This window comes from Phyllopteryx taeniolatus, chromosome 4 (genome assembly GCF_024500385.1).
Source record: "Phyllopteryx taeniolatus isolate TA_2022b chromosome 4, UOR_Ptae_1.2, whole genome shotgun sequence".
Taxonomy (NCBI): Eukaryota; Metazoa; Chordata; class Actinopteri; order Syngnathiformes; family Syngnathidae; genus Phyllopteryx; species Phyllopteryx taeniolatus.
The window spans coordinates 6,294,004-6,319,097 of NC_084505.1; the positions used below are offsets into that span (position 1 = coordinate 6,294,004).

Genomic DNA, 25,094 nt, shown 5'->3' on the forward strand with positions numbered 1-25,094 from the left:
AATGCACAAAGCATACTGAAAAACTGGTTACCAAGTATAACTAATTGAAATGAAGAGATGAGTATTTTCTTCCACACATTCTTTTTATTTGTAAATCATAAAAATTATATTTTTGAAATATAAAACATACACATCATTTGAGCCACATCTGTTATACAAACAAGTAATGTTGAAATCAATGCCTGACTTTTTTTTTTATTATTATTTTCTTTCAGTGGAACACACGTAAACAATCAATGTTTTCCTGTTAATACTGACAAAGAAAAAACAAATCCAAAATGGGACAGGACTTGACCGGGATTCATACATTGCGGTTTAAAGTTTAAATGATCATTGAGACATCTTTTACAGACTTTGCAAACCCGTCTATTACCTTGAGTTGTCCCATTGCATTGTCCCCAACCGTGGATGAATAAATCCTCATTAAATGACTTGGCCCCAGAGTGAATGGCTGTTGAATATTTACAGTGTATCACTCGCTCAGCATTTGCTTTTATACTTCATAATGCATGACATCCTATCTCACAACATTATGTTGAAACAGCAGTTATATTTCCATACATGCTGATCTGATTTGCATTTGCGCTGTACATGTTTATTGATACACCAGCTCCTTGGAGGTATACAATGATGTGGAATAACAGCAGGAGGGGTTGTGAGGTCTGCTCAGGACGACAGTACAGTACATTTGTTGGAGGGTATGAGGAACAACGTCAACGTAATCTTCAGATTCTGTTTGAGAGACGTTCAGCACCTGACCGAGGGACATGGCATAGACTGCAATTTGATTCCAATGTATTTGTGGAATGGGAATGGCTTTAGTTTCTGTTTTTTTTCTTCTTCTCTTTAATTTTCAATTACAAGCAAACTGTACAACTGCATGCAACATACAAGCGGCCCTACAATAAGTGGGGGGGAAAAAAAAAAAAAAAAAAAAAAAACTTTCGAGTTCAGTATCTTTTTTCAAGTATCTGATTCCTTCCTTAAAAAAAAATACAAATCTGCATGCAGCTCAGCACAGGTCATACCGGCCCCCTTCTGAGAATGTGAGAGGGGTCCGTAGGCCAAATGGAGAATGAGCATTGTTGTTGTCCTGACACATCAGTCTGATTGGTTACTTTCACATGAACAGTGTTGCACCATAAAAAGCGTGAGCAATTTCTCTTTTCTGTTTTCTAATAACTACACCAAAATGAAGCGGATCAGCGATTGTGTCAGTTTTCTCCTTTTTCAAAACTATGTGTCTTTTCATTTAAAAAGTTAAACTTTTAGTTGTAAAAAATCAAGCTCTTGTGCTTGTGATTAATTCTCAAAAGAACATAAAATAAAGGTTCCATAAAAAAACATTTAAACATGCTTGGGTGAGGGTATTTTGATCGATATCTAACTTTTCCTTTGGTAAATAAAAGATTTCCTTGTTTCAGGTTTTGTAGTGACGATGCATTTCTGTGACATTTAATTAATAGTGACACCAATGTTTATTTATTGGTCATCCTCCTGGGAGGCCTAATACACATCTCTACAAGGACAACTTAATTCAATTTCATGATTACAAAACAACGATGTGTCTTAATCACCAGTCTCCCATACCTGTACAAGACTTGCAGACAAGAAATTGTTTCATATCCTTTTTTATCGCTTGCTTTTTTTTCTCTCTCTCCATGCACACGCCAGACTGACAACACATCATGAGCATTTAACACACTATAAAATCATTTTGTGCAATAGTAACAGAGGAAAAATAAATAAGACAACAAAGCAAACACACTAAGACAGTTTGGCTTTAGAGCAGCCATGGTAAACATTTTGAATAGAGGATCTTTTGACAGAGAGAGGGGCCAGTGACGCGGCTTCAGGGTGTAGGCACCAGAAGAAGGCCCTGTGCTTCCAGACTAAATACCCATGTGGAAGCACCCCACTCGTGGTCAGAGGTGCTGGCAGTCTGATGGGGTTCTAGAGGAGGCCCTTACACATAGGATGCCATTACACTACCTGCAGGTGTGGAGGGAGGTTACCTCTGTCTCGAGTTCATACATTCCAAGGCTTATATACAATTCATTGCTTATCTTAATTCAGCTAAAAGCCACCCTGCTTCATTTGTCACATGGCATTCATCTTTTATCAACTTCATCATCTCCCAACTTGAAAGCTACTGCTGGTTGTCTGTAGACAGCCCCCAATCTTCAGCGTACACAAAGAAAAACTGAGATACTTCTCGAAATTGTTATGGAACACTGAAAAGTGGTGCCCCCCAGAACAGACTAAATGAACCACAACAGGACTGATTGTCAGATCTCAACAAAGCTTTCTTGTTGTGATGTGTTTTCTGATTGTTGTTGCTCTACATTTCTGATTTAGTTTTCTCTCTCTGTGCATGTCATGAGTTAATTACTCGCAGAGCGGTGTTGAGCTGTTCATCCACTAGGATCGGACCCCGGGTGGTCCAGAGGAGCTGTCGAGTGATGACTGAGAAGCTCGCCGTGTGAGGGAAGCAAGAGTCGGATCCACCAAAGAAGAAGGTGGGAACAACTTGTACCAACCAATTACTGTGCTTGATAAGTCCAGCTCCTCTAGGAGGATTTGTGCAACTCCCATGAAGCTTTTATGGTCCATGCGGCCATAGTCTCCCCATACAATCACCTGAAGCAGGCAAAGAAAATCATTTGATAAGCTGGTCTAGTTCCTCCAGCTAAAACTTTATTTTAACATGGGAATATAGAAATAAACATGAGAATGAAATACTATGGTATGTTTTTCACTCACCTGTAAGACTTTTCCCTGTGGACTTTCTTCGAACAGCAGTGCTTGTTGGTACAGTGGGTCAAGTGTTTTCCGTGCAATCTTTGTTTTCTTTTTGGCAACGTACGCTCCATTATTCAGCAGATACACTTTGACATAAGGTGCTGAGGGCAGACATGAAACAATGGAAAAGGGTTAATGGAGGTAAATTGGTAATATGTTTGAGGCAATTCTACCCACAAAAAAGAAAAGAAAAAAAAATCTTCAATTTACAAAGCGCCTCCCAAGAGACCAAAGGATATCCCTCCATCCAATTTCTATACTTGCTTGGCCTATCCCAGCTGACTTTGGGTGAGAGGCGGGTTACACCAGCTGTATTTACCAGCCTATCGCAGAGCATAAATGGGTCTCGTAACAGCAATTAAGTCACAGTCACACAACTTAGAGAGTTCAATTAAACATTTTTGCAATGTGGGAGAAAACTGTCATACACAGAGTTCTCAGGGAGAGCAAACAATCTCCACACAAGAGATTTGAGCCTTGAGCTGATATTGGAAGCCCAAACGCCAAACATCAGAACTGTTGAGCATATGTGCTAAGCACTAGTCCAACGTGCAGCCAACACTTTTTAGGAACAATATTAAACAATGTTAATATCCATCCATCTATTTTCTTCTGCGGGGGCAGCAGCTTAAGCAGGGGAAATCCAGCCTTCCCTCTACCTAGCCCCTTCATCCAGCTCTTCCAAGCATCTCAGCGCATCCTGAGGCATTCCCAGACCAACCGGGAATCATAGACTCTCCACAGTGTCTTGGGTCGTCCCCAGAGCTGTCTCCCAGTGGGACGTGCTCAGAACACCTCACAAGGGAGGCGTCCAGGGGCTCGACTCTGAGTTTCTCACCCTAACTCTAAGGGAGAGCCCGGACACCCTGAGGAGGAAACTCAGCCGCTTGTATCCATGACCCGCAGCTCGTGACCATAGGTTAGGGTATGAACATAGATTGACTGGTAAATCGAGTGCTTCGCCTTCGGCTTAGCTCCTTCTTCATCACTACAGACCGATACAGAGGCCGCATCACTGCAGACACTTCAGCGATCCGCCTGTCGATCTCCCGCTCCATTCTTCCCTTACTCATGAAAAGGATCACAAAATACTTAAATTCCACCACTTGGGGCAGGATCTCTTCCTCAACGCAGAGAGGGCCCTTTCCGACTGAGACAATGTTACTCAGAGTTAAAAGAAAAAAAGTGATTATTATGAAGAAATGCAAAGAACATCTCTTTGCCTCCGGACGCCTCCCTGATGAGGTGTTCCGGGCACGTCCCATCGAAAGAAGGCCCCAGGGACGACCCAGGAGAGGCTGGAGAGGGCACTGGGAAGACCTCGGGATCCCCACAGAAGAGCTGGATGAAGTGGCTGGGGCCAGGGAAGTCTGAGCTTCCTTGCTTAAACTGCTGCTGTCGCAACGCCACCCATGCAGAGGAAAATGGATGGATGGATGGATCTGTCTAACATCTGTGCATGCTGAGTGGGATTTGAACTCTCCAATCCAAAACAAAGGCCTGCGAGACAGAAATATTTTTGGCCCAAATAGAAAGAAGGAATGTCAGGCACCACGCTTTGTCTTATGTCTCCAACCTGATCTCTTAATTTAAAAGATAAGCATATCTTGGGAGGAAGAGTGTGATTAACTGTTATATTATCTCCATCTAGGTGCAGATTTACCTGGGAGAGATTTCGATCCTGGCTTTTGCACAAGACCTCGCGCTCTGATGACTTCCACCTCCAGCTGACCCTTTTTCTCCATCATACCTATCTGGATGTCACCTGTAAAACAAAGGAAGGAACAAGTCTGTTTTGTATTGCAGTTTAATGTAAAACTACGACCTACTTTAATGTGGAAGTAAAGTCAGAAGGTCAAAACTTGCTGTGATACTACAAATGTCCATATCTTCTTTATCAGAGGCAGGTTACGCAACAGGTTATGCAAGTATTTATTCTAAAAATACTTTTAAAATCACTGCATTGTAAGCTGCCATTTTTACGTAATTAATTCCGTGTGCAAAAGTCAGAAGAATGTGACGTAACACGGTCCCTCCTTCAGGCCGAAAGTGACTTCACAGCTAGCATTTTCCCTTACATTTAGGCAAGCCTAGTTTGTTAAAAACGGATCGGTAGGAATTGCAACCATGTCAGGCTGTCAGTATCAAAGGTAAGTGTGCAGATTAATTTTTGCCTGTGTAACTGTCTCAGGAAAAGTACTCCGCAGGCTGTCGTGTAATTTAGCATATTAATGGAGCGATTCCCCGCCTTGAGGACACCCATGGCAAACAGGTCCTTGGTGAGAGACAAGACAAAGCACGGTTCCAAAGACCCATACGATGTTTAAAAACACTGGAAGATGTTTTCCCTTGCCCAGACGCGGGTCACCGGAGTCTCCCTCTGGAGCCTGGGCTGGAGGTGGGGCTTGAAGGCGAGAGCATGGTGACTGGGCCTGCACCCATGGGGAAAGGGTAACGTGGGTCCCACTTCCCATGGGCTCACCACCTGTGGGAGGGGCCATATGGGGTCGGGCGCAGTGTGAGCTGGGCGGTGGCCGAAGGCAGGGACCTTGGCGATCCGATCCCCGGCTACAGAAGCTGGCTCTAGGGACGTGGAATGTCACCTCTGTGGCGGGGAAGCAGCCCGAGCTGGATTGTGAGGTTGAGAAGTTCCGACAAGATATAGCTTTGGCTCGGATATCATTCCTCTTGAGAGGGGTTGTACTCTCTTCCATTTTGGAGTTGCCTACGGTGAGAGGTGCCGAGCAGGTGTAGGTATAGTTATTGCCCACCGGCTCGACACCTGTATATTGTGGTTCACACCGGTGGACAAGAGGGTATTCTCCCTCCGCCTTTGGGCGGGGGGGACGGGTCCTGACTGTTTTTTGTGCCTATGCACCTAACAGCAGTTCAGAGTACCCACCCGTTTTTGGAGTCCTTGGAGGGGGTGCTGGAGAGCGCTCCCACTGGGGAATCCATCGTTCTGCTGGGGGACGCCGGTCCAACCTGGCAGGCCAGAACGTACGTGAGGGTCTGTTGGTCTGGCCGAATCCCCTGTCAGAAGGAGTTTCAACTCCCACCTCTGGCAGAACTTCACCCATGTCCCGGGTGAGGAGGGGAGCATTGAGTCCGAGTGAACCATGTTCCGCGCTTCATAGCTGAGGCAGCCGACCGGAGCTCTGGCCCTAAAGTGGTCGGTGCCTGTTGTGGCGACAACCCACGAACTTGTTGGTGGACACCGGTGGTAAGGATGCCATGAAGCTGAAGTAGGAGTCCTACCGGGCCTTTTTGCCTTGTGGGACTCCTGAGGCAGCTGATGGGTACCGGTTGGCTCAGTGGAACACAGCTTTGGTGGTTTGACTGGGGTGGTGGTACCCCTTTTACAGAAAGGGGACCGGAGGGTGTGCTCCAACTACAGGGGGATGACATTCCTCAGCCTCCCTGGTAAGGTCTATTCAGGAGTGCTGGAAGTAGTCTGTCGGGAAGTAGAATCTCAGATTCAGGAGGAGCAGTGTGGTTTTCGTCCTGGCCGTGGAACAGTGGACCAGCTCTACACCCTCAGCAAGGTCCTCGAGGGTGTATGGGAGTTCGCCCAACCAGTCTACATATGTTTTGTGGACGTGGAGAAGGCGTTTGACCGTGTCCCTCAGGGAGTCCTGTGGGGGGTGCTTCGGGGGTATGGGGTATTGAACCCACTGATACGGACTGTTCGGTCTCCGGTCTTGGGCATCTGATTAGGATCCCTCCTGGAGGTCCCCCTGGTGAGGTGTTCCAGGCATGTCCCACTGGGAGGAGATCCCGGGGATGACCCATGACACGCTGGAGAGACTATGTCTACCGGCTGGCCTGGGAACGCCTCGGGATCCCTCCTGAAGAGCTGGATGAAGTGGCTGGGAAGAGGAAAGTCTGGGCTTCCCTGCTAAAGCTACTGCCCCCGTGACCCAACCACGGATAAGCGGAAGAAAATGGATAGATGGATGCAGCGATTGAGCATTATTTCAGTATAGTCTTGATGTTGGTGGAAACAGTATATGATGGTAAGATAAACTGAGGTAAGGACAGCATCCAATGTAGGTCTAGCGGTGGGGCTGCTACTGGGGACAGCTGGCCCGCGGCAGCAGTAGCATTGTGCCTAAGCCTTGAAGAGCTACAGAACCATTTCAAAATAAAGCCCAACAATTCTCAGGGCATTGACTCTATTGCAAACGGACTGTTTTGTTTGTCCATTTGCAGTCCATTGAGTCAATGCTCTCAGAGTGAAATGACCTAGATGAATGACAACATTCACAGGCAAAAGCCTAACATTGATGTCCAATATTATATTTTGAAGTTGGCATTTGGCCTCTGGGAGTGTTGCAGTGGTGCTTTTTTTTTTTTTTTTTTAAATGCCGTGTTGTTACTGCTGGCTTGACTTGGACTTTTTGACTGGAGTTATACAGTTTGAACTCAAACTTAATAGAATATTGTCCACACCGTCATGTAATCAAGGGGTGTCAAACATATGGCTCTGGGGCCAGAAGAGGCCTTGTTCTGCCTGTCAGGCAAGTTTTAGTTCATTTACACATTTAGACTCTTATTTTCATACTTATGCTTTTATTTTGACACAAGCATTGTAGAACCGGAATTGAGTCGTGTGACGTGCTTGAAGATGAGAGGGAGAGAGAGAGAGAGAGAGAGACAGAGAGAGAGAGCAAAAGAGCGAAAGAGCGAAAGATCGGCGCACGCCTTCACTCCATATGAGAGTGAGACTTTGTGTGAAGCAATGCCTATATATATGTAGATCATATCCTGTATTGTTTAGTAATTTCATGTGAAAATGTGCACACGTGTAGTGAAAAACAAGTTTTTGAAGTTAATTGGGACATGGGTTTATTAAAGCCCGGATAAAAATGGTTGGGTTACGTCAGAGAAAGAAATCATGCGAGTGACTCGCTGTGGCGGAGACCCCTGACAGGAAAAAGCTGAAAGTCACTTCTATAGTGAGATGTAGGCTACAAGCTAATTTGATGCATGCTAATAGGAGAGGGGTTCCCAATTGTTTGTGCTGACTAATGCTAACCTCATGTAGATTCACTGTTTGTGCGTTCAGCTTTTTATGACAAGCTACTGGGTAACTATTAAATAAGCAGCTAATCTAAGTTTCTATTTAACACTTTCTGTGGATATGTACAGTATGTCTTTAATAGACATAGCTTTTTTACCTCTGTTAATCTGCCTGAATGTAATTCAACCAAAGGTATGCTAGAACAACGGATGTAAAATCCTGGGGCAACACAATGCACTAAAATACACAATTAATATCATTTACATGCTGTCGAAAGTGAACCAAACTCAACTAAAAGATGTGAAAATGTCCACAATCTCACCTATTGCGGGTGTAGCCAGTGTTTGCCTGCCCACTAACTGAGCCGGACCCAGGCCATCCAGAAAGTCACTGAACTGGCTGCTGGCTCCCAGATTGACCCCAGAAAAGATACTAAGAGAAGCACAAACGCAACATTCACAAAAAGCTCACGTTAATTTTAGTCAAGACACAGGGAGTTGCTTTTCTCCTATGTACTCTATTACACTGTTTCTTGAAAAGTCAGCATTATTTAAGAACATCTTGCATTAAAAATAATCAATTTGCTGCTAGTCACTGTCACAGTGTGAGAAATGCTCTTAATGTAAAGTGTAATAGAAAAAGAGGTCTTTTTTTGCACCACGGTGATGAAAAGATGAAAATGTTACTCACTTCCCCTCAGAGTTGTAACTGTTCATGCTGCCATTGTTGGACTCTCTGCTGGGCTGCCGGCTCATATTCCTGGTCAGTTCCACTGCCATGCCGGTCTCTGTGCTCCTCTGAATTGGTGCTCCTTTCTCCTTTTTAGTCTTTGCCTCTGCATAAACGAATCCACAAAAATGCATCAACTTTTCTTACAAACCCTTTCAGCAGCCTCCAAAATATTATATTATAATTCAGGCCATTATTTTAAAACATGGAGCCTTCACTTATTAATATGGCGCATTGCAAATCACAGAGTAGGAGTAAAAACTACTATATTTATTATTTGTTTCCCATCTTCTGTTTGCAGAAAAGAGAGCAGTCACCATATCCCAGACTCTACAAATATAAACATGGAAAAATATAATACTACAGCAGACTACCAAAGCAGTGCAATATTCTGTCATGTGTCCATTTGATGCATGGCCAAATTGCACCCGCCTCTTGAGGATTAAGTGACTCTGGGGTGCGGGGGGGTTGGGGTGCGTGGGGGGGGGGGGGCAGCCAGCGGTGTTAAAGGGGGGGGGTGGGAAACGGGGGGTATGGTATTGTAGTAAAGGAATGGACGATATGTAGGACCCGGAATAGGTGGGGGACTTGCAAGGGTTTAGAGGGGATGCTATGTATGTTTGTGGATAATGGGTTTGGTTTTTTGTTGTAAATGTGGTGGGAGTTTGGTTGGTAAGGTTGGAATTTATAGTAAGTGAGAGTGGTTGAGTTTCAGGGGGGAAGTGGGGGGGGTATGTGAGTGTTTTTGATATAGTAGATATTTGGTTTGGGGTGTAAGTTGAGTTTTTGTAAGGTAAGGGGGGGAAGGAGGAGATTTAGAGGGGGGGGGGTGGATATGTATTTTGGTGGGGGTTTGGGGGGTAGGTGGATGAGAAATTGGGTGAGAGGAGAATTAGTAGTTAGATAGTGTGTGAGGTATGTTTTGTGTATATAAAAGAATAAATAGGTTTAGGTGGGTTGGGGTGGTGTGGGTTTTGTGGTGTTTGTGGGTGGGTTGGTTTGTGTTGTGTTGAAAGAGGAGGTAGTAATAGAAAAGAGATAAAGTATTGGAAATGTTGGGAATTTTATGTAGAAGGGTGTGAAGATTTATAATAGTCTAACAACAGGGATGAGCCTTTTACAGAATAAAAGGACATTTACAATTTATGGTGTTTCAGTACAGTCTGCTCCCCAGGACAAATCCGTTTTGTTGCGCAACACTGTTTTTATGTGTGGCACAGATGTTCTGGGGTCTGAAACTTTATGGAGTACACCTAATAAAATGTGCATAATATTGTATAAAATTGTAAATGATGGTAAGATTCATCAGTTTGGACAGCTGAAACACAACTAATACATTTTACATGAGTTACTAATAGTTCATTCACAATGCCATTGTGTTACACAATGTAATCTGAATATGAAGCTCCACCCGCATTTTGTCCTTTCATTCTCTCAAAAAAACAATGAATACAAAAACTCCACCCTGTTTGTAAGTGTGAGGTTGGCATTGAGATTCATTGGGATGTCCTCGCACAGTGATTTCTAAAGTGCGATAAGAGTACCACCAGAGGTACGTGGAAAATAAATAAATAAATCACCGAGTAAAAGAGAATTAAAATGTACAACATTTAAAACAGGAAATACAATAAAACAGAACGAAGCTTGTAGCGAGGCATACAGCATGTTTAAATGTTTTAAAAATCAACAGTACATTAATTTTTTTAGGTACGGGTGTATCTAAGTTTTAAGCACAGTAGAATGCATTTCATCTTTAAGAACTGTTTATTTTTCAACATTTATTGAACTACAATTTCGATTCCACTTTTATGTGCAATACATTTTAATTGAATCATTATCTAGGTACAGTTTTGATGTTCAAACTGTGCATCATGTTACAGTAGCTTACAATAAATGGAGGCATACTTTTTAGAAATAAAACTTCTGCCTCATTTTTTTAATGAACACTTGGGCCTACTACATTACTGTATTTTAATGTTGGTCATAGTGGTGGTACTCGGAGAGTATTTTTATAGGGTGGCACTTGGTGTGGAAAGTGACATGCACACATATTGTTGTGTGTGTTTGTTTTTGCGTGTAAATGCACCGCTTAAGATTAAGAGAATTAAATATGCTTTTGGATAAGAGGGAGGAGAAGCAGTTGGTGCTCCCGTATGGTGTTGGCACAGTGTCCAAATGACGGTGTCTTCACGACTTTTGTCGATACTCTGTATAGACGGGGATCATTTTCAAAACATTGTCTGTATGTAAAGAAGCATACTGTTTGAAGTAATCATTCCGTTAACATGTGCTAATAGTTAGAAATGCTCGTCACATAGATGACACATTGAGTTCTTTCAATTTTTAGTTGACATTTGACAACTGTTTGTTGTAAGCAGCCCCAAAAGTCAAACGCTGGGAAACCAAAATGTGATTTGGGCTGATGGGCGCTCTCCTTAGCAACTGAATCATGGCTTTGTAAAAACTGTGTCGTTTTCTTTTGAAATCTCGATGTGAACATATATATTTTTTCATCCCACCACCAAGAAGTGCATTTCCTTTTTGAGGTGTCATGATATCCTGGACTTAAAATAGAAAAGTCGTTAAACAATGAAAGAGAAGAAGGTTGTCTTCATTTTTTAGTTGTTGTATAAACAGGTCAGCCGTTAACATTTGCTGTGGCAACTCACCAGGGCCACTTATCTGGGAAGTGCTGCGGCTGCGGCGGTTTCCAACAATGGCCACCACCCGTGCACTGAGGCTTGAGCGTCTCTTCTTGCTGCCTCCACCCACTGTGCCTAGTGCTGTATCTGATTGACTGCCATCTGTGCGCTCCTGGGTATAGATCTCCCCACTCACACTGGAGCTCTTGAGCATGCTGCGTCCCGCTGATGCTCTCATCTGCCGACTGAAGAAAGAAGACATCGAGTGTCTCTCATCTGGATGTTGCGGGATGTTCCAAAAGTTTGACATAGTATCTATATTTTACTGTACCTTCACTGCACAAGTTTGTTGACGGACATGTAAACATTATAAATTGACAGACATGATGTGATATGATGAGTCAGTTGGGATAGCTTCAGTTTCCTTTTGAACCACAACCTAAATAGGTACTATTGCAAAAAAACACATTGACACATCCATCCATCCATTTTCTGTACCGCTTATCTCACAAGGGTTGGGGGCATGCTGTAGCCTATCCCAGCTATCTTTGGGCGAGAACTGGTCGTCAGCCAATCGCAGGGCACACATAGACAAACATTCACACACATAGCACTCACATTCACACCTATGGGCAACCTACCATGCATGTTTTTGGGATGTGGGAGGAGACCGGACTACCCGGAGAAAACTCCACACAGGCGACGCCTGAGGGCAAATACAGTCCAGTCCAGCAAAGTTGACCAGCATGCAACAAATTTCAGTTTTTTATTGTGTGTTCAATTTCAGTGTTCTTAAACAAGCAACTACACATGGGCAGAAGCAACTGAGTGCTTGACGCTGCCTCCGATGGGTTTGCATGAGCCACTGCATGTCAATGCCCTCAGATGGACCCAATGTGCTACAGGAGAACCTGGAAATGCTGCAGCCATCACCACCAGCATCTACTGTATGTGGACCTCTGACTGATGTGATAAGATGGGTTAGAGGAAAGGGAATACTGGCTTGAGGCCTTTCTATTGTACTATGCATGGAGGTTGAGGGAAGCTGTGCAGCAGTGGGGGAGGATGGAAGGTGATGATCCTGCTCTGGAGGCTGGAGGGGGTCTGGGTTGTCACAGCACACGATGCATGCAATGAGGAATCTGAGACGTGCACTGAACAAACACAAAGATACAAAAACAAGGTCCACATATAGTGTAAAACAAAACATAAACTGAAAAACCAAATGTTAATTATGTGGTTGGTTCCAAAGAATAGTGCCAGACACCAAACTGTGTGATGGAAGGCAGGAAGACTGATATCACTGGGGAACAATTTGAAAAAAAAAAGCTGATTACGATTGGACTCATCTCCAGCTATGTAGCAACTTGTTTGTGCAGTCACAATTGAGACAGTACGGTGAGAAGTGTGTGCAGCTCCCAATAGGTCAGTACTATTAATATCTGCAAACAGAAAGCTAGCATAGTAGGAATTAAGAGGATTTGTGCTGGCTTTTCTCTTAACCTTGTAACCATGGGCATACCGTTGTAAGTTCTATTTTGTTGTATGCTGTTTTTTTAGTTTTCAAAGCTTGTAACTATTTCATCTTAGTGTTTTATTTACATAGGTATATATTTCCTTTGTTCCAATTTGTTCTCACTTTGTTCAAAAACTTGACATGATAGAGAAAAACTGAGATCAGTTTTGGATTCTGCACCCAGAAATTTGTTAAAAACAGCTGTCAGACCTAACTCAACAAAAATTGTGTTCCCCAGTGAATTGTGTCCAGATGATTTAAGAAATAAAACTCATGTCATACCGATTTAATAAATTAATTGAAGACGGTGGGACAATACACAAATTACCACAAAGATATAAGAAAGCATTGATTTGTGACTGCTTCTTTTTGTTGTCTTGAGCCTTTAAACTACTGTACTTGAGAGTTTGTCTTAAATTTTTCGTCCACATGGTAATCAGAGGGAGCCTTGCTGCTGATTACTATTAGTAGTTGATTAATTGTTGTCATTATTTGTTATCAGTTGTAAAAAAAAAATACAGCCGTAATCTCTATGGAGCACATACATTTTTCCTATAAATTAAGCCCATATTTTTTTATTTCCCAAGGTGTTCCCAGCCCAGTCGAGAGACATACTCTCTCCAGGGTTTCCTGGCTGCCTCCTTCCTGGGACGTGGCCGGAACACCTCACCAGGAAGGTGTCCAGGGTGCATCCTAACCAGATCCCTGGGCCACTTCATCTGGGTCTTCTCGATGCAGAGGAGCAGCTGCTCCACTCTAAGCCCCTCCCTGATGACCGAGCTTCTCACCCTATCTCTAAGGGAGAGCCCAGACACCCTGTGGAGGAAACTCGTTTTGGCAGCTTGTATCCCTGATCTTGTTCTTTCGGTCACGACCCACAGCTCATGACCATAGGTGAGGGTATGACCATTGATCAACCGGTAACTTGAGAGCTTTGCCGTTTGGCTCAGCTCCTTCTTCAACACGACAGACTGATACAAAGTCTGCATTACTGCAGCCGCTGCACCGATCCACCTGTCGATTTTCCGCTCCATTCTTCCCTGACTCGTGAACAAGAAAGAGGTACTTGAATGCCTCCACTTGGGGCAGGATCTTCTGCTCGACCCCAAAGGTGTGCACTCCACTCCTTTCTGACTAAAGACCATGGTCTCAGATTTGGAGGTCCTGATTTTCATTCTAGTTGTTTCACACTCGGCTGCGAATCACTCCAGCTAGAGGTGAAGATCGTGGCTTGATACAGCCATCAGAACCACATCATCTGCAAAAGCAGATCACCAAAACTGGACCCCCTCAACGCCTTGGCTGCACCTAGAAATTCTGTCCATGAAGGTGGTGAACAGAATCAGTGACATAGGGCAGTCTTGGTGGAGTCCAACTCAACATTGTACTCAACATCAGTATTCGACTTACTGCCGTTACTGCAGACCAAATTCTGACATCGTTCGTACAGGGACCGAACAGCCCATATAAAGGGGTCAGCAACCCCATACTCTCGAAGCATCCCCCACTGGACTCTGCGAGGGACACAGTCGAACGCCTTCTCCAAATCCACAAAACACATGTAAACTGGTTGGGTGAACTCCGATGCACCCTCAAGGACCCTGCCGAGGGTGTAGAGCTTGACCACTGTTCCATGACCGGGACGAAAACCACACTGCTCCTCCTGAATCTGAGATTCGACTTCTCTCTAGCAACCCTGAATAGACCTTACCAGGGAGGCTGAGGAGTGCAATCCCCCTATATTTGGAATACACCCTCTGGTCCCCCTTCTTAAAAAGGCGGGACCACCACCCGTGTCTGCCAATCCAGAGGCCCCAATCTCCACACGATGTTGCAGAGGCGTGTTAACCAGGACAGCCCCACAAAATCCAGAGCCTTTAGGGACTCCGGGCGGATCTCATCCACCCCTGGGCCCTGCAACTAAGGAGCTTTTTAACGACCTTGGTGACCTCAACCCTGGAGATAGGATAGCTCACCTCTGAGTCTCCAGACTCTGCTTCCTCATAGGAAGACGTGTCTGTAGAATTGAGGTCTTCGGAGTATTCAGCCCACTGATTCCCGATGTCCCGATTTGAGGTCAGCAGCACTCCACGCAAAGCAAAGTCTTAAAAGCATTTTACACAGTCTTACTCTTAATTCAAAGTGAGCATACCTTTTGCTAATAATATGTGTCCTTTTTTTAAACACTTTTGTAATATTTAAATTTCAAAGCTTTTACTTATTATTTATTTCACTTATTTCACATTTGAGTGCTTTTTAAAACATGTTTAATTGTACCGCAGAGAGTTGCTACTAATTCAAATTACTATGCTACCTTTCAACACACCTTTAACCTAAATATTTTTGGAAAGTATGCAATATTATAATGTATTGAGCAATGGCAATTGATTAGTATCAATATTAATTGCTAATATTAATTAATCGCCATTGCTCAAGACATGTAATGAATGCTAGATCCATCACCTCAAACTCCCTTTTTTATATTCAAACATTACAACCTGCTTACCGGCAGTAAAATTTTGTCGCTCACTCTCACCGCTGGTTTAAAAAAGTCTGCATTTGTGGCAGGCCTACCTGCCCGCCTGTTGCGCTGTCTTCAGCTTGTTTAACCTGCTTTTGAGGGTGCATTGCTGTCACAGACGTGGAGGCTACAACAGTTCCTCAAGCGAACATCTCTATGATTCTTGTACATTTTGCAGCATCTATGATGAGCTTTTTCAATTTCAAGCAACTTCTTTTTGGTTTTCTACGTTGAAACACAGTCTCTACACGTGTGTCATTTTGGGAATGTAATTAGTAACTACTGAGTAATTAACTGATTACCTTTTCAAAGTAAAAAGATAGATAGATAAATAGATAGACAGATAGATCAATAGAAAGACAGACAGACAGACAGACAGACAGACTGTCAGGTAAGTCTCTTCATTTGAGAGCTATTTATCTTTACCTGGACTCGTCCGTTTCTCCAGCTACAGTGTGCCTCCTGCGCTTCAATTCTTCTGAGAAACGTCTCTTTCCTGACGCCCTCTTCCTCTCCTCTTCCCTAGTCACCCCCCATGAAATCCTCCTGTCTTTTTTTTCCTCCTCTATTGACTTAGACCTGAATCAAGTTTGTTTTCACCCCACCATTCATTGTGTTATGTGTTTGTGCGTGACAGAGAGGAGAAAGGGCATGCAGTTGGACAGAAACATGCAGCAGTTGCCATGCAAAAAAGAAAAGATACACCCCCATTAGCATGCACATTACAAATAAATGATCTCACCAAATATGACTTCGAACAAAATACATTGATACTAATTTCCAAACATGCAACTGTAGTTGAACGTAACTAAACTAAATCTAAAATGTAATAATTAAACAAATTAACAAAAGGACTGACCTAAGACGTCCCCCAGGGCGTTCTGACTGGATAGACATGTAGCTGGTGCTACTGAGGTGAGAGGCACTGCTGGCACGGGAGAGAGCTGACATATCACTCATATCGCTGTCTGATGACCTTGCAGACATGTTGTCGCTGCTTCGTCGCTGTTCTGCAAACATCTATGGACAGGAAGAGTAGATTTATAAATTAAAGGTGAAATCTCTCGAGGCTAACACAGGCTGGATCGACCTCAGGGCCATCATAAAAGTAACATTTTAACACTGTTAACTGTCATAAATGTCAGGTGTTAAAAGTTAATACTTGTTAATGCTAAAAGAAAACAAGAGGGGAGTCTCACATGTTGTGAGGTGCATTATGTCTCTAGTTAATCAGTTTGTCCTTTCTTTGTAGTGCATTCAATTGAACATAGGTTGAAAAGGATTTGGAAATCATTTTCTGTTCTTATTTATATTTTACCCAACGTCACAACTTCATTTGAATTGGGATTTGTATATAGATGAATAAAAATATGTTGACATTCGATAATCTACTTTAACAGTTCAACCTTATTTAGATTTTCTAAAGATGAGCAAAAAGCAGGCTTACCTCCCGTTTATTCTTGAGGTCTGACTCAGGGTCATGGGAGGCTGAAGGCCGGTAGGAATGTACTTTCATATGCAGCTGTCGGGCTCGCTCTTCAACTGCAAGGGCTAAGATAAAACCAGGAATGATAATTTTATTCCACCAAGTAAAATAACTAGGTCTGTTTCCTGACTTTGGGCCATATTCTCCCATTCAAGCGTAAATCTTTTTTTTTTTTTTTACGCACCTGGCGTGCACACTTTCAAGGTATGCTGATTCTCCTGTAATAACTTCTGACACACTGTGCATAAGTGGCCTAAGTACACGTAAGTACTGAAGACCCTCATTCATGTCTGAGGGTGGCTGTAATTCCCAGAGAGTGGAGTTTTCCTGAGACGTGAATGTCATAGAAATCCACTTGAAAAATATGTCACACTTTAAATGTGAAATTAACTTCCATAGCAGATACAGAAGTTAATCTTCGCTCCCGTCACTGCCGCCTTCACTGGAACTGAGTCATTCAGTCATAAGCACAGTATTGCTTATGAATGGAGCGGTGGGCACGTAACATTGCCGCTAGTTGGAGCAGTTGCAGTAACTACAGTGGGTATGGAAAGTATTCAGACCCCCTTAAATTTTTCACTCTTTTTTTATATTGCAGCTATTTGCTAAAATCATTTAAGTTCATTTTTTCCACATGAATGTACACACAGCACTCCATATTGACAGAAAAAAAAACTGAATTGTTTTTGCAGGCATTAAATAAGAAAAACTGTTGCATGGGAGCAAAAGCCCCTAAATCAGGAGTGCCAAACCAGTCGATTGCAATCTACTGGAAAACTGTGGACTGATCCCAAGTCGACTGTGAGGGCTGTAGGAAAAATAATGTTTTTTTTGGGGGGTGTGCGTATTATGTATTTTGTAATAATGTACACTCCAGCCTGCACACCATATCAGTCTCACGTTCCCACAAAAAATAGTATTAAAAAAAGAAAAAACTAACCTTTAACTTACGGCAGCTCGTGCCTGACAGGAAGTTGACAGCAGCAGTAGCTAGCAGCCAAAGATCAATTTCTAAAAGTTGACATGGTGGGGAAACGAGCCAAAACCTACCATTTTCACCGTGAGTTTTTTTTCATTCTCATTCAAAAGCCTGTTTGTTTGATCTGCAATGCAACAGTGGCAAAGGGAATTTGGAGCAGCATTTTAAAACTCTACATGGGAACAACAGCTTTACGCGCGGGATTTGTTAGCACAGCTTGCAGCAAAGCAGTTATTACTATTACTTCCTGTCGCTTCAGTCACGTCCTTGCTAAATACAAGAAACCATTCAAAGACGGAATATTGTGAGGGAAGCCTTTCGTCACACAGCCGATAGCCTCTTTGATTACTTTAAAAATAAAACAGAGATCGTGAAGGCTATAAAGAAGTGCATCTCTCCCGTAATATTGCTACAAGGCGATGTAAGGGAATAGCTGTCGATTTGGAGGAGCAACTGAGCATAGATATTGACGCAAGTGAGTGCTTTTCCGTCCAATTTGACGAGCCGAATGATATGGTAGACGTGCCACAATTATGTGTATTTAACAGGATGGTTTTTGAAGACATGAGTCTGATGACTGATGTCCACCTTGCTGCCTGCCTACGCCTTCGAAACGGCTCCTACACTCCTGAATACGAGAAGCTAGCCTCGTCCCAGTGGCAGGTCTCCCACTAAGGTAAGAAGTTATTTCATTTTTTTTAAACTCAGAGATCTACTTGTTTGTGGTGGGAGGGGGGTTTAGTCTGATATCGCCGATTTTCTATTTCATTGAAGCCCTTTTTTTTTTTGGAGGCCATATGCACCCATATTAATGTACAGTACAAAATTATTGTTTTGTTGTGGCCTAAAATGCCAAGTACAGTACAAAGTTATTGTAAATAAATATTTTTTAAAAAAGCTTGAAAATGTTCAAAAGTTTCACATTTTATCCAAACTTGTTTACATTGTTGACATACAGTACTCATCATAGGCGCGTCGCTTTCATGAGCCGTGAGGAAATAGTGTGCTTCCTAGTTCCAAATCCATTGCCAAAGGTAACCGGTGTGACAAAAAAACTGTTACTGTACCATAAATATCAGGTTCCAGACTTCAAAGACTTGTGTTTTGTATTCCTCAGAGTTAACACTGAAGCCATGCTGCTCTCTCTCTGTGTTGCGCTCTATGCACAGTAGACAATAGACATAACCGTCATCACATGGCTGCCACGGCAATGCCCCATGTTCAACATGGCTGCCACGTAGGCACATGAGGCACATCTTTTGGAAATGGATCTAGTCATATTGTATATCTGTGACCAGGAAATACGTCAGTCCCATTTTCTGCCTGCATTGCGCAGCGACGCCAGTAAACAACAGCAGCCAATTCTGGAACTAAGAGACTTTGTCAACACATTTTAAGTGACAAATGGAAACTATTTTTAGACACTTTGTTCACTCCCCACGGGCAGTTTTATCCGATATCCGATATATTGGTGTTCGTTTTATTGAGGTTTCACTCTATATAGTGGTTGATCCAAAAGATCCAAAAGAAAGTGTTGTGAGGTTAGGTACTGCAGGCTGGAAAAAGTGTGTGGGTTTGTGATGTTGACACTGAACTGGTAGATCCCGGGAGGTTGGCTACTTGAAAAGTAGATCTTGGGTCAAAAAAGGTTGGGAACCTCTGCCCTAAATAATGATACAGTATATAGACCAAAAATTACATACTCCGAATGAGAAAGACATACAGCTGACCCACACGTAGTCGCGGTTTGGCAGTTGCGGATTCACACATTGGTGGATTTTTTAGAAATATTTTCTATTGTTTTTTCAAAGTAGGGTCACGGGCGAGCTGGAGCCTATCCCGGGCGACTCTGTCTGAAGGATGGGGTACACCGTGGACTGAGTATAAGTAGTAGTATTAGAAGTAGTAGTTGCAGTAGAAGTTGTTGTTGACTTCACTGGATACCCCCGCCCCATGATCTAAGCAAACAGAGTATTGTACTTGCAACCACACACCATACCTTGTTCTATGCTGCTGCTTTTAGCCGGGAGCTGTGGAAGCTGCCGGCCCCTGCGACCTGATGAGTTAGTCCCCACTGGGGAAGAGGGGCTACCGTGAGGGTGTGTTCTGGCAGACAGAAACATAAAGAGATTAAGAAATGGGGGAAAACACATACAGTACCATAAATGTTTAATTTTCAGGGGACGAAACAGTATCACAGGCAGACAAAATAAAATTGAAGATGAGGTAAAACTGGGAGAGAACAGGCCATAAATCAGCAAAGAGGCAGGGGAGAGGTTTGAGAGAGACACTGAGTGTGTTTATGTATAGTATACACAATATACCCACATTTCTATACACCGCTAAATAGAATTGACAAGATGAGAACGTATATAGTAAGGACAGTTAACATATGCAAGAAATATTTGTGAAAGGTTTCAACATTCTGGAAGTGCTTGAGAATATTTCACATACCCAGCTAACTCTAAGGTTCGATGGAATGATAACAATTTTGAGATGTGGTGAATAAATTTGGTTCTTGTGCATACAGTGAGCAACAACAGGACCACACAGTAGGAAAGGCCTCCTGCTGACAATAGCATGCACCTGTCTGTCTGCGGAGAGTTTGGAGAGGACCCAGCCAAAGCTGTCTGGCCAAAGGGTCTCAGTGCCCACCCTTTGCCCCTACTGCCCCTGAGGATAGAGGTGGGCTGGATTCGACTGCCGTTTGCAAAATAATGGAAATTAAAAAGACATTTTGCAAAAGATATCTGAAATACATGTTGCTGATGTTGTACCATTTTGTATACTTTGGTAAAGTCAGGGGTATGTACAGGTATGCATATTTTATGCAAACTAGGTATTCATAAACACTGAATGATCGTTATTGTGGTTTATTGGAAGCTCGAAGAGCTTTAGTTTATGCTTTCTGACGAGTCAAAGCTACAAACAAGTGAATCAAAATAAACAGTGAGGCAAATAGAATATGGAAAATGAAGTGTGGTTGGATGAAAGCTCTTACCTGTCACCCTCCAGGTTTTTTTTGCTGCCTTTTAGACAGTCTGGACTTGATGTATTGCTACACTGCCTGCTTTGGTAAACAGTAACAACCCAGAAAGAGAAGAGGACAAACAAACATAATATGGCAATGACAGTGATGAAATTAAATAATCAATACTTGTGTGGAAAGATATTTCAGACTGAGGATTTTGTTCAGTCAGAAATGAATATAGACAATCATTGCACATTCCGCCGACATTGTATAAGAAAGTGCTTTTAAGACAGTGCATAGATTCAGATCGAGTGCACAGTTGTAAGCATGGGTGAAAACAAATGGAAGATTACAACAGCCTCAGCCCACAAAAGTTTACAAGAAAGGGTTCAAAACAGTCCAAATCACAACAATAGTGAGATTCCATATGAGTCATAAATAGTCTGCAGGACCAGTGTCAACATGTTGGGTCAGAAAGATATAAGCAAGCAAGCAGAGCGACAACATATGTTGGGACGGGGATAGCAGAAATGTCAGGCCTGATACCTGTCTTCTTCAGGTGCCACGTGTTCTACTAAGATCCTGGGATTTGAGGGGATCTTGCAGGGCAATGAATTGGAGCACCTGGAGATATGTGGAGTAGCGGAAGGTGAAGAAACCAGATGCATTGAAGAGGTTTGTATTGAGGGAACAGTCAAGACTCTGAACCTACTGCATGACAGAAGACAGATAGTGTGGCTCAGTCTAAAGAAGTGATGCATCGAAACTTCGGCCAGACGCATGTTTCTGCCGAAAATGGCCCGAAAATGGAACAGTTCCCCAAACTCATTGCTCTCCGCTGTTCTAAGGGGAATGCTTGTTAACGCTAGTATGTGTGCTGCACCAGCTATCTACGAGCTACAGCTAACGCAGCTCAATACAATGCCGAGACGCAGAGGCGAAAATTTGTTTGCCGTCTGGTGTCAACGCAGCAAAAAGTCACCAATCATCGCCTACATGGCTGTGAATAAGCTACAAGTTATCACGACGAGGACGAGGAGTAATTAACAAGCGAAAGATGGGGATCCCATGCTAATTGCTAAGCTATCATGACATGAAGTCGCAAAACACCAAAATAAGTGTCTGGGTGACAAGTACACGTATCGCATAGGTCTGGCTGGAACCACGTTATAGTGGAGAGGATCAGAAAAGGGAGTATTATGTCTGCAGCTATTTTAGAGTGCCAAGATACAGAGAGAGGGGTGTGCTCCTGTTAGAGAACACAGATTGGTTGGTTTGTTTATTGCGGTCCTTTGACATCTAGACACACACACATACACGCCCACATACAAAACGTGAGGGAATGCAGGTAATCCGTAACTGTAGAGTTTGCGGCGCGAACGGTTAATGACTGCGTCGGAAAAAGCAAAGGGAAATAGAGGTACGTTCAAAGACCGCTCACACAATAAGACATTTCAAAATCGGACAGAAATGTGTATCACTGAACTAAATGTTAATGTAAAAGACGTAGTAACCAACTTTGAAGAGCAAAATATTCGGCAAATTAATAAGGGTTTGGAGAAAAATACTGCAATACATTATAACGCTCGACAGCCACATAGGGAGCTGAAGCGGAAACTGGAAATGAATTAGTACGTCACTGCTAATCCACTATGTCACTTGAGAAAATGGGCCTATCAGGTTAAAAGTACATTATAATAAATTAGAATACATATTAATAATATAACCTTTATTAGTCCCACAATGAGGAAATTTGCATCATTTCAGCAGCAATAGTGGATACAGGAAATACAAAAATAGCATCCCAGAGAAGACATTTGGCTGCAAATGTGTCCACCATTAAAGGTCAAGGCAACAAATACAATAAAATAAAAAATATTGAAGCCATAATTTATTCATTATTTATGTTTCTAGAGTAGTGATTATGTTATTCAATTGAACAGTATGCAGAATTATTTTCATCCTATTACATAATAACTGTCCCAGAGTAATGTTCTTGACATAATTTGAAAAATATGGAAATTCAGACAAATTGTTCTGGAAGTGAATTTCTATATGTTGGCAGCTGTGCAGTCATAGCCATTGGCATAGTAATTTCTTTCGGTGTTTCGGCTTTTGTTCCCACCCCCCTCATTTCCGATTTTCGGTTTCAGTCAAGAATTTTCATTTCGGTCCATCACTAGTCTAAAGAACGATCCAACGTATATAGTAGATCAGTAGTTGGTTTAACTGATCAAAAAAATCAAAGTGTTAATAATTTCAGACACAAAGTGCAAACTCACTCAGAAGCTTATTATCTGAGGTTTTTAGGTTTGTTCTCATTTAGTAAGTATATATTGTATATGCAGTATTGTTTAGGCAATTGTAGAGAATGGGTGAGGGTCCACAATAGAAGTGATTCAAAGATGCAGATGTTTTGCATTGTCAAGATTGGTGGAACTGTAAAATCAACTATGAGCCCCGGTGGTTAAGGGGACTGTTCAGTAGAAGACAAAATAAACTTAGAAAGAGGTGAAGTTTGAGTCAAAACAGTAGTTAATAAATAAACTTTTTAAATGTTATTTTTTATGGCGTGGGGGGGATTTATTCCTGAATTTTCTGTACTACTGTTTTAATGCCAGTACTTCTTCCTTGGGGAGTTCTGCTATAGCGGAGGTCTGCGTGGATGTAATTCAACTTCCCTTCTCACTAGTTGTTACAGATTCAACAGCGCCTCATTGGTTCACTCTATTTGTCCTGAGAAGCACAAATAATAAATAATAAATAATAAATAAATAAATAAATAAATAAATAAATAATAAATAATAAATAATTTTACAAATTGTCGGAATTATTCACTATCAATTCATTCTCCCATTATGTTGTGCAAAACTCGCCAGACATTACTTTGACTTAAACAATGTGTAGAGTATGTACTGGATGAGACAAACACTTGTTTCTTTGAAATTAAAAAGATTTTGAAGAGTCCACCTTCTACATCGGAAGGTGAGTTATTGTGATGCCAAATAAACAATTTATGGATTGTAACATGGCACAAACTAGAGTGGTGACATAAAATGATGCAGGAATGACACACATTTTTTAAATGTGCAAATAATATTGTGTTGGTGTTTGGACATGAAAGCTATTTATTCTTAATACCTGTCTGTGTCAGGAGAGTGAAAGTTGGTGTCTGGTCTCAGACATGTGGTGCTGGCACTCCTCACTCTATCCAACGATGGCTGCAGGTCACTGCACCACCACAGCATGGCGGCAGAGAGAAATAAGGTAGAAATCAACATGGAGACATGAAGGAGGAGAGGAGACAAGGTGGACGTGATTGCAAAGAATGATATAAAATGAGGGAAAAAAACAAATCAGACAGAATCAAATAATTATGACAGGTAAAGTGGAGAAACAAGCAGGAGACAAAGATAGAATAAAAAAGGCCATCAGACAGTGCAGTAACATGTAATAACTCCGAATCTCCATTTATCATAGCCATTCATAGCCTGCATCCACTGTGAGACCACTCACATGAGTGAGTTGCCACGGGAACCAGGTCTAAGTAAAAAAAAAAAATAATTCTGCTCGTGTTCATGTGAGAGTGGAAAGAGAAGTGAAGCCAGCTTCAGATGCATACGCCTGCTTCTGCTTTTTGTTGTCATGTCACGCCGCACTAGGACAACAGCTATTTTCAACAGATGGTTGGCTCAGTACCATCGCATGACATTGCACATAATGGTTTCGTGCCAAGGGCCTCACATGGAGGATGCCAAGGGCTTAAGATTTGAGTGCTTGTTTAATGCTCTTCATTTGCAATTTCAAGTACAAGCTAAAGCCTCTGTGTGTTGTCACCCGTAAAAGGAAGGAAGGGCATGTTGGGGGTAGTTAGAAGACGGAGAGGAACCGTGAAGGGGCTTTTCTTACCTAACTGTGACCTCATCAGTGAACCTGAGCACACGGTGTGCAAAGATACTACGATGCATGTTGTTGCCCCCCTCTTGCCTTTGGGGCACCTTGCTCTTTAGACATGCAGGGAGGGTGGAGCTGTACACCGTCCGCGCCCATAAAAGGCAAGACAAATACAAAGAAAAGCAAGGAAAGACAAAATGATACATGCATCTAACGGATATGAGCAGAAACAAAATGTGTGAACAGAACACGAGTGTGGAAATGACAAGGCTTTAAGGACCACTCATATCAATGGTCAACACCAAAACATGATTTCCTATTTGCTTCCCCACTCACCGTTATACTTTGTTAAAACGGGAATGTTTAAAAAGAGAATGGCTGGATTAGGTTGCCAATATCAGAGTGAGAAAGTCATAATGTAAGCGTAATCCAGGCTTTCTCTCTTTCCGTCTCTGACTTCATACATATCGGAGGCGAAAACGTAATGCTGATTACATAATGTAATCAAAAGAGTAAGCTATTGAGTCACCA

General features: G+C 42.5%; 1 protein-coding gene across 32 annotated transcripts in view; it reads right to left on the reverse strand.

Annotated features, from left to right (window-relative positions):
• Nucleotides 1–64: 64 nt before the first annotated feature.
• The window catches only part of rims1b (regulating synaptic membrane exocytosis 1b), a 146,735-nt gene continuing 121,705 nt past the window's right edge, over nucleotides 65–25,094 (reverse strand). For 9 of the 32 annotated variants that reach the window (XM_061772160.1, XM_061772163.1, XM_061772161.1 and 6 more), the window contains 15 exons: nucleotides 24,579–24,698; nucleotides 23,811–23,900; nucleotides 21,216–21,293; nucleotides 20,700–20,768; nucleotides 20,285–20,398; nucleotides 19,698–19,804; nucleotides 16,681–16,784; nucleotides 16,093–16,253; nucleotides 15,660–15,812; nucleotides 11,224–11,441; nucleotides 8,516–8,660; nucleotides 8,148–8,257; nucleotides 4,466–4,567; nucleotides 2,764–2,903; nucleotides 65–2,640 (listed from right to left, as the gene is read on the reverse strand). In XM_061772160.1, coding sequence (XP_061628144.1) covers nucleotides 2,422–2,640; nucleotides 2,764–2,903; nucleotides 4,466–4,567; nucleotides 8,148–8,257; nucleotides 8,516–8,660; nucleotides 11,224–11,441; nucleotides 15,660–15,812; nucleotides 16,093–16,253; nucleotides 16,681–16,784; nucleotides 19,698–19,804; nucleotides 20,285–20,398; nucleotides 20,700–20,768; nucleotides 21,216–21,293; nucleotides 23,811–23,900; nucleotides 24,579–24,698 — 1,930 coding nt within the window. In that variant the 3' untranslated portion in view covers nucleotides 65–2,421. The other 23 variants (XM_061772176.1, XM_061772173.1, XM_061772182.1 and 20 more) reach the window with 20 other exon arrangements.